The sequence below is a fragment of the Engraulis encrasicolus genome, chromosome 16 (genome assembly GCF_034702125.1).
Source record: "Engraulis encrasicolus isolate BLACKSEA-1 chromosome 16, IST_EnEncr_1.0, whole genome shotgun sequence".
In the NCBI taxonomy this organism is placed as follows: domain Eukaryota; kingdom Metazoa; phylum Chordata; class Actinopteri; order Clupeiformes; family Engraulidae; genus Engraulis; species Engraulis encrasicolus.
The window spans coordinates 36487924-36497923 of NC_085872.1; the positions used below are offsets into that span (position 1 = coordinate 36487924).

Consider the following 10000-nt stretch of genomic DNA (forward strand, 5'->3'; position numbering starts at 1 on the left):
AGACAACATCCAGTCTACAGTTCACGGAAACTTAAGTATACCAGCAGTGGTTGGGATGTAGTAGGGACTTTTCAGGGACCTTTAGGGACCTTTTAAGGACAGGAGAGTACGAGATGGCAACAGGAAATGAGTTTGAGAAAGAGGCGGAGGAGGATTGGGAAATGACCTCGGCCCGGCATCGAACCTGGGTCCCTGGCAAACCAGCACAGCGCCTTAGCATCTCACACCCAAGGCCACTGGCGGTAAACTTGCTCAAGGTTCATTCTCCCAGTTTAGGTTCAATATCAAAACAACCACCGGCATCAACACAAAGGCATGACGGCGCCTTGCGTTAAGTGCCCAGTTAGCTTGACTGATATCAGACATCAACCCAAAACATCTCCAATTGCAACGAACGCAATGTGGTGCAGTGTAGTATGTTATGCCTTTGTGTGCGTGTATGCATGTGTGTGGTCGTGGTGGTGGTGGGGGTGGAGGAGGTTGGGGGTGCTCTTGATCTCACAGCCAATTTCAAATTTATTCCTTCAAGCGGTTGTTTTCAGAAAGTGCCTGAAATGGCGTCGTACAGCATCTTCTGACAGTTTAATCTACATACAAGTAGTAATCTACATGAAGAAAAACAAAAAAAACACTCTTGCCAGCCTGGTCTGGTTGAAGTCACTCTCCCTCACACAACACACAACCAACATTCCTTCCACCAACACGTCCGTCATGGCCAGATTACAGAACAAGCGATAAGGCTGTTCTTGTTTCATGGATGATTTCCGTTTGGGCAGAGCAGCACAAGAGAGGGATAAATCATATCTCTGTGCGCTTGTTCTGGGCGCACTGTTTCATCAGTCATCTGTGAATCTCCCATGGCAGGCCAGCGATAACTCACGATAGCCCTGTCATGGACCCCTATGATTCAGACATGCACAATGCACAAGGAAAAAAAAACATATAAAATAAAACAAAAACAAACTGAGCATGAACGGAGATGACAGAATGGACATTCTTGATTGAGGACAAATGTAGAACTCATGTAGAATGCCAATCCGATTTTTGCTTCCTCCTGTTTCTGTCTTTCATTCCCTCTCTAATACTACACTCTCTCTCGCTCGATCAACAAAAAAAAAAATCAGGCAGACAAGCACAGTACAGACCTTCAGGGAGACTTTCCATCTTTGAGGGGAACACAGTCAGACTTCTCTTGGACTGGTGCTGACTCTTACAGCCCTTGTCTAAATGAATCTGGTCAGTTGTGTGCGTGAGCGAGACTGGCTATTTGTCAACTTAACTCAGGAACAGGTTCAGCCGGTCTTGCCCACTGGCATCTGCTTCCGAGCAGGATAAAGGGTTAGCGATTGCTGACCACAATCCCAGCGGTTTTAAGCCTCGCAGACATGGCTCCTTAAGATTAAATAGCACCGTGTGATGAGATTTTCAGTGTCGGAAAAGCGCTGATTTAAAAAAAAAAAAAACTTTGCCATCACAAAACAACACGGCAAGCAATGCTTGTTTCTCACAAGGGGCAGATCTGTTCAACACACCACTATGTTAGAGATTTAATCTGGGGGGCCTGTTCATTTCCACACAGCATTTACACCTCACTCCCTCAACAGGAGCTCAAATGCACTTGGCAAACAAACGCAACTCATGCAGAAACCACTGCTTTTAGCTTTCTGTACACAAGCCAAGGCTGTGGAAAGCACAGAATGCACAGCGTTCGGTCTATGTTTAAATGATCCTTCGTCTACACTGGGATGTCACAGACAATTAACTGCATGTTCCGTTGTTTTCATATTCCCATACCTGTCTCTGTACCTGGCATTTACACAAAACAGGCATAGAAATGTCTACACAAATAAACCACAGACGCTAATCCACCCCTCCTTGGCTTTGAAGATAATGACACCTATTACTGTGGCTTGGCAGGTGGGGGCTTGCATTCGAATCCCACCTTGTGGTGATTGCATGTCCTAAATCCCATTGTAGCCAAAGTCTCTCTGTCTGTGGGCCTACGAGGTGGGCCAACTCACCTCTTTCCATATACCTCTCCCCCTTCCCCCTCTCTTCTCTCCCTTACTCAACTTCCTCACAAGTGATCCCAGTTTTCACATTCCCACAGCTTACCCTTGCCATACATTTGAGAGACTTGCGTCATGCGAGTACAAATGGGTTAAGCGAATCATGGTTTTGAAAAGTACTCTGGGAAGACACGCATGGCGCGGGAGCAAACTGTGGCTAATTATCAGTTAGCTCTAAGAACCACCGCATAACCTTGTTAGGCTACTTGTGTTCAGTGGGAACCCCTCTCAAGGAATGGGAATAGTACACCAGGGGTAGTGCTAAATGATGTACTGAAAATATTGAACAAATTTTAACCCTGGGGAGTATTTGGTTGCTGCACAATCTGCTGACATCTTTCAGCAAATTCTTCCAGAGGCTAGCCATTCGGGAAAGACTGGGGGGGAGGGGCGTTGAGGTGGGGGAATGTTTGCATATTTCTTAGTTCCCTAAATTGTCACCAAAACACAATGATTGCCTCGTATCCATGGGAAAACAAAAAAATCCCCCCCTCAACCACCTCCTCTCTCCCCCCCACAGGAATTTCATTAAATGTTTCAACGCGTGTACAAAATGTTTCTGTGTAACTGATCACAAGGCTTTATCATCTACCACAGAATAAGAAGCAATTATCAAGATCCCTTTGTGAGGCACCAGTGGAAATGTGGTTCATACTTGAAAACTCCAAGTCCTCAGGGGGGGGTTAGGGTGGAAGGTAAATGACTTGTGGATGGATAAGACATTGTTTTCAGAGAAACCCACACACATTCCACCATTGATGGATGGGAAAAATGTTCATTCATTGAGTTGAGTGTGTTCACGTCAAATGAAACCAAAAACCTTCTCTACTCTCCGCATGCCAAAGGAACTACTTTTTTTTAAAAAGAAAGTTTCTCAGGCCAGACGCAGTCAAAGCCCAAAGCAGTGGCCCCTTTCCAGGAGTTCTTTTTTTTCACTCTTGGGTGTTCTTGAGTCCACCCAAAATTACAATTCTGCAGGCACAGCGGATATCAGCTTGAAACTCTGCCAACTGCCAAGAACCAATCAATTTTTTAACAAAAACATTTCCATCATGTTAAAATCAACCCAAAATAGAGAAATCCACAACACTGCAATACACTGGAAACAGCAAAGGACACATAATGAAAGATTTATTCAACGATGATCTGTAGTTTAGCTGTAATCAATGTTTGGCACACCAGTGTGTGATTAAATCTTCTTTGTAGACAAGAGAAACAGGGAAAGAGCAGAAGTAGTAATGATTGTCATTATGCACACAAAACCAGATCAGTGGTTTAGATGGGGTAGCACAGAGACAGTTTGGTACTGCTCGGGTAATTGCAACCAAACATTTTAATCAAAAGAAAAGAGGCGAATGTAAAGGGACAAAAACAGCTACAATAATGGCAACCACATTCTCTCTCTCACTCTTGCTCTCTCTCTCTCTCTCTCTCTCTCTCTCTCTCTCTCTCTCTCTCTCATCACTCACAGGGCCTCCTTCAAACGCACACGCTCAAACACACATATGCATGCATACACACACACAAACACATGTGCGCACACACACACACACACACACACACACACACACACACACACACAAGCACATACACACACTTAAGTTTCCCTTGTGGAATGCTACAAAAGCTGGGAAACACTTGTCAACACATATTTTGGCAAGAGGCCAATTTGAAAAATTGAAGGATACAGGTGTGAGGAAAAATGATCACTCTGCATTTCAAATGCAGACATCTTACCTCCACAGGAATTTGATACCCCTATACAATATATATTGTTAATATTCATGAGCTATTTCAAACACCATCTATGCACTTTTGACTTTCCAGAGTGGAAGATGTGAATTTAGACCTCCACAATTTCTAATACCCTTACATTATGGTTTACTGATGCAGCAGCAACCACTTCCGTCAACTAATCCTGTGTGGTGTTGCAGCAAAAATCTTCACATCATTTTTGCGGGGCTTTTTGTGCCCCCAATTTGCGATAGGACAAAGATAAGATAAGAGAGACAGGACGTTAGTGGGAGGGAGAGACGGGGGAGGCCCGGCACGGCACCCAGGCCAGAATCGAACCCGGGTCGCCGGTGTAGTGGCGCAGTGCCGTTAGAGCCACGGCAGGGCCAAAATCTCAACATTATCAAAAAAATAGTGATGTTGTTAATTCACTGACAGCACAGCTTACCTTGTGAGATTTGAAAGAGGGTCAGTGTTATTAGTAGCCAGTGAACGAGTGGACACCTCCACGGGGCAAAGGCCATGTTTCTGTTGGCGGGGACTCTCTCTCTCTCGCTCTCCGGACGTTAAAGGATGTGCACCAGTCAGTGATAGCCAAACAAAGAAGCTCCAGGCCAAATGAAGTGTCAGCGATCAGTGGTTCTCAGAGATTCCCCACCAATCATCTTCTCACCTGTAGGAAGAAAAGGCAAGACAAAGGGAGGCACCTGTTAAAGGATTTGAAAAGGCACTTCAGTGCATTCAGAAGACCAACAATGGTTCAGTGTAAAACAGTGACAAAATACAGTCAAAAGAGATATGCTCACGCTAAGAAAACTTTCACGGTTTACTGCTCACGACCCAGAGCACTGATAATGGGCGGAAAGGCATATCAACTGGATCAGGGAATGAGACATGTTTTGTCTATGAAACACAAAAGCAAACAAGGCTGTGATTGTTTTGGCCAGTGTGGTGAATTACAATCTCTTTCTCTCTCCCTGCCTCTCTTTCTCCCTCTCTTCCTTGCCAGATAAAAAGAAGAAAAAGCCCAAGCAATAATCTCATGGGTTCCCTGTTTGTCCTTGGCTCGACTGCAGGATGTGTTACACCGAGCTACAAAGAGGATGTCATAAATGAGTAATCATCTGTACCTCGGAATGCATATTTAATGCAGATTACTTCCCTCTTTTAACGTTTGTGTTAAGGGTTTCGCTGCTTCTGTGTGCCTTCAACGAAGCCAAAGTATGGACACTGGAAGTGGCTAGCTGTGTCTCTCATGACGGCACGCTGTGCGTGTACATGTGTGTGTACTGATAAATGTATGCTAGGTGTGTGTATATGTAAGTGTGTGTGTGTGTGTGTGTGTGTGTGTGTGTGTGTGTGTGTGTGTGTGTGTGTGTGTGTGTGTGTGTGTGTGTGTGTGTGTGTGTGTGTGTGTGTGTGTGTGTGTGTGTGTGTGTGTGTGTGGTGTGTGCGCGCATGCGGGCGCGTGTGTGTGTATTTGCATGCATGTGTGTGTTCTTTTCGTCTGCTTTTCTTATCTCAAGAGGGACCACAAACATCCCAGACTGCTTTGTCTGCATTTGTCTGCAAAGGTTACCATTTGGTACACAGAAGACAGCTATCGTTATAGCATAGCCCCCCCACCCCCACCCCAAAAAAAATAAATATAAAGAGATGGATGGCATGCCACATTCACTCTCCCACACACAGGTATGTGAACGCCAACCAGCATAGATCAACACAGACATGAGCACACCCTCATAAAAGACAGAAAAATTGCCTTGGCTTTGGACTAGACACACATGCACAAAAATGCAAGCACGCACGCACGCACGCACACACACACGCGCGCGCGTGCACTCACACACAAAAACACACACACACGCACGCACACACACACACGCACGCGCACACACACACACACACACACAGCCTTACACATACACAGCCTTACACATACACACACCTTAGCATGAATTTATCTCAGACCCACAAAAGGTGTCCCCCCCCCCATCTCTCTCCCTCTTTGCCACAGCTCTCCTCATCTGACTTCATCGCATAATGTTCAAAAACGGAGGCAGGCGCTGGACACGGAAGCATCCGAATTGGCCCAATGAATTTTTACACTTTGAAGTGTAGTACACAAAAGCCTCCCCTGCTCCTCCCCGGCGGAGCCCCCCGTCCGCTCTCCTGATTATTTTATAATGAACCTAAATATGAGCACCGCACTCCCCCTTCCTTTTTCTCTCTATCCTTCCCTCCCACTCTTTATCCCTTCTTCTCTATTTCCCTCCCTCCCTCTCTCCCTCCCTCTCTTTCTCTCTCTCTCCCTCACCCCCAGCCTCTCTTCAGATCGTCCTCAAAGCTTCACTAATGCCAAAGAGATATTTCGGGCGAATCAAAAAGAGTGCAGCAGGGGAGGAAAGAAGAGGGAAGAAAAAAGAAAGTTACAGAACAAAAACATGGAGAGGCTTCTTCGTTCGCATTAACATACAGAGGTGTAATTTAGCTTCCCATTATGCATTCAGGCTTTAAGTGGAGAGGGAGGAGACGCTCTTCGTTTGCAGGTATTTCAAACAGGCGCTCGCGGGTCACGGTTGAAGAACAAAAGAATGGCTCGCGTTTAAGTCCTGTACAGTATCGCCGGGGACAAGGAAAATGGGTGCTGTAGACAAGGACCTGCCCTGGAACCACTCACCGCGCCCGAGAGCCTGACCGCGGTTCACAAACGTGCATTCGTCCCTTTTGAAAAACGCAGCTCCCAACCGAACCAAGGGCCCCAATCAGATCAGCAACAGCAAAGCCATAATTAAATCATGTCCACTTCACACAGACTGCCAGAGAGGCTGACTGCTATCAAAGAGCGAGTTCAGAGTTCACCATCTCCAGAGGTGGTGCGGCAAAAACTGCGGCTCCTCCTTGCTCTTGGAGAGCAGCAGCAGCAGCGAGTGGACAGCAGAGGACCAGCCAACCAGCCGACCGGCAGCGAGATAACCAGCCAGCCAGCCAGCCAGCCAGCCAGCCAGCGTCCTCAGGCCTGGTTTCCTGGAGCCGGCTAAGGGGAGCTCCAGTAATCACTGATGACGGACGCAAACTGGGGAGAGGGGAGGGGGAAATCCCACAGCCTGCTGAGATGACTGAGACACTGATCCTGGCAGACACTGGTAGCGTGGGTAGGGGGTGTGTTTGTGTGTGTGTGTGTGTGTGTGTGTGTGTACGGGGGGGGGTTGTATTTGTGTGTAGGGCAGAGGGGTTGGTGGGATGCGGGTGGGACAGAATGGTGAGGTGATGATTGTTGAGGGGTGAGGAGGGAGGGCTAGGGCTAAGAAAGGGGGAAGGAGGAGGAGGTGGTGATGGTGGTGGCTGGGACTAAGGAACAGGAGAAAGGGGAGGTGGTGATAAGAGATGGGGTGGCTGGGTCTAAGGAGCGGGGGGCAAGGGTTGGAAGAGCAGGGAGGTGGGGGGGAAGTGGAGTCTGCCTGAGACTCAGGAAAAGGGAGAGGAGGGAGGGAGAGGGAGAGGGTGGCGGCGGCGGCTGGGGTGTGGGTGGTGTTGGGTCACGGGGCCTGGACAGGCCAAGCATCTCGCTGCCTCCCTACTCATTAGAGCTCCAAGCGCAGTCCCGCTGGGGGAACACACTCTCTTCATGCGTCCAAGCTTAAGCGCAGGAGCCAACCATTATCATCCCCCTAAACACCGTTTTGTTTGGCAGATTTTAGACAGGATTTGGTCGGACTTGAAATAAAAGGATTAGCTGATTAGCATTAAGAAGCTTTCCTCCATTCCTGATGGACGCGTCATAATTTTTTTTTTCTTCTTTTGCTGCTGCTGCTGCTGCGTCTGGATGGACCGTGGGGATGGGGGGGGGTTTGCACTTTCTCAAGCATGAAATGGTTTGCAAGTGTAAGTAAGTTGTTCAACTTAAGATATGTGTAATCTAAAGGCCTCATAAACACTGGCATGTGATTACCCCTGAGTCTTTCAATGTTGTAGAACAAATGCAGTGACACGCCGACGAGTCTTATCAAGAGACCACACGCGTGAAAAATCCTGCTCGGCTTATGGGTGAAAGTTTTCACCTGTGAAAAGTTTGACAGTTAATACAAAACCCGTCAAGCCACTTCACAATCCCCGCTACCGAGCCTTTTTGCAACACTACAAATACTTGTCCATCAAAAAAAGGAAAGAAAGAAAGAGAAAGAGAACGAGAGCGAAAGAGAAACGCTTGTGGGCTGAAGGGGAATAATTACGACCCCATTTCAGAAGGCACATTATTGCAGGTGGGAGACTGCCCTTTCACTTCGCCCATTGTGCGGTTCTGTAGTACACCTTTTCATAAAACCCCAGCATTCAGTGCAAGGTGGCACTCATCAGGCAACGTGATCAATCAGTAATGAAACCGTGTTCATAATTATACCTTCAGACGTCAGGTGCATGCAGCTTGATGTTAAGCATGACTCAAAAGTCACATGGACTTTATAATTACGGTCATGCTTAAGAATAATTACACGAGAATCCTTTATTTTTTTTCTGCCTCTGCGTTTCTTTTGCACTTTCTTGTCACCCCCACATACTCAAGCGTTTGTCAGAAAGGAGAGGAATAATGACCTACATACACTCTGTACATCTGTTTCTCTTCGCTCCCCTCCCACAGACAGTGACAGCCCAGGAAGACAAAGTTGTCATCGGTGCACGGGATGGAAAAAATTACAGCTCCGGCTAATTTTTCACCTTATCTAAAAGGATGATAGAGAGAGAGAGAAAGAAAATAGCTCGGCTTGTAAATGGAGAGGAGGCAATTAAAATATAATTAAAATAAATGGATGGAAAAAGATAGCCAGCGTGCCTCCGCTTGAAATATGTGGCTGTTTGTGGCGGTGGCAGCAGCAGCAGCAGCAGCAGCAGCAGCAATAGCAGTAACTTGAGGGGCTGAATGAATGAATGTGAGCCTCAAAGCCTCATGGCTGCACCTCTCAGGCTGGGGAGGCGACCCGGCAAAAGAATGGCCCGAAAAGAAGAAGGAGTCCAACTTTCTAAGCTAAGGCGAGGGGGGAGAGACTGGATGAATGGGAGAGAAGAGAGGGGGAGAGAGAAGAATGGAGCGGCGGAGAAAGAAAGGGGCGGGAGGGTCACTACGGGAGATTGACAGCTTGTGAGAGTCGCTTGACCTCTCGGGGTTCGTCTCCAAGTATTCTCAACAGGCTTAGAGCAGGACAAAATAAAGAGCAAGAATGTTAATTTATTTTCAATTGTCAGTTCTTGGACAGAGAGAGAGACACACACAGAGAGAAAAAGAGGACGGTGGAATAACGAATGCATACATACGTGCATATCAAATGAGTAGGGAACAAAACTAAATGTAAAACAGTGTCTGAGTAGTGGGGGGCTCAGCAGCTTTTACACGTCTGAAATGAAGACGTGGCCTTGCATGTTCCCTAGGTATGCTGTCAGACCACCAATTCCGCCTGACTCAAAAAACTTCCAACATCTGTGAAACCAAAACACCCCCCCACTCAATCCTCTAGTCTAACCTCTTAAAACCTTCCACCCCCAGCACACACTCACACAAATTCTCTTTCTGCCTCTCTCTCTCTCTCTCTCACACACACACACACACACACACACACACACACACACACACACACGCACACACACACACACACAAGCACAAACAGACTTATTTTACATTTAACTAAGGACTGGGCAGAGCTCACTTGCATCTGGAAGGCTGTGGCATTATGCATTAGCATTTTAAAAAGAGAGAGGAGGATGTGTTGTATGGACAGACTGTAAAGAGAGGGACTGATTAGATGCGAGACAAAAGGCCAAAGGGGGGGGGGGCATGAGGGAGAAGGGCCAACGCTATAGAGAAGATCTCCTTGGATACACCCCCCCCCCTCGACCCCCCCATCCCTCACTCCCATCCCCATCCCTTTCTCATTGGGTGCCTCTCTTTCTCCCGAGGCACTGCACTTTGTCATGACAATTCCTGACAAGGCCACGCCAGCCCAATACTTCCCCTCTCAAGGATATTATGTCACTTTCTTGGCTTTGGCAGCCTTGCGGAGAACTTGTCAAAAGGCACAGCGAGAGGGAGACTGGTAGGCGCTTGATGCCACTATCAGGTGCGGGTGTTTGTGTGTTTGTGTGCGGGTATTGTTTGTGTGTTTGTGTTGTGCGTTTGTGTGTGGGTGTGGGTGTGGGTATGTATGCAA

The 10000-nt window shown here is 47.3% G+C and overlaps 1 protein-coding gene across 2 annotated transcripts in view; it reads right to left on the reverse strand.

The window, feature by feature from the left end:
• Positions 1-10000, reverse strand: part of LOC134465717 (adhesion G protein-coupled receptor L2-like) — a 113781-nt gene that overhangs the window by 92264 nt on the left and 11517 nt on the right. For both annotated transcript variants that reach the window (XM_063219535.1, XM_063219534.1), the window contains exon 2: positions 4252-4476. In XM_063219535.1, coding sequence (XP_063075605.1) covers positions 4252-4327 — 76 coding nt within the window. In that variant the 5' untranslated portion in view covers positions 4328-4476. The remainder of the gene's footprint in view (positions 1-4251; positions 4477-10000) is intronic.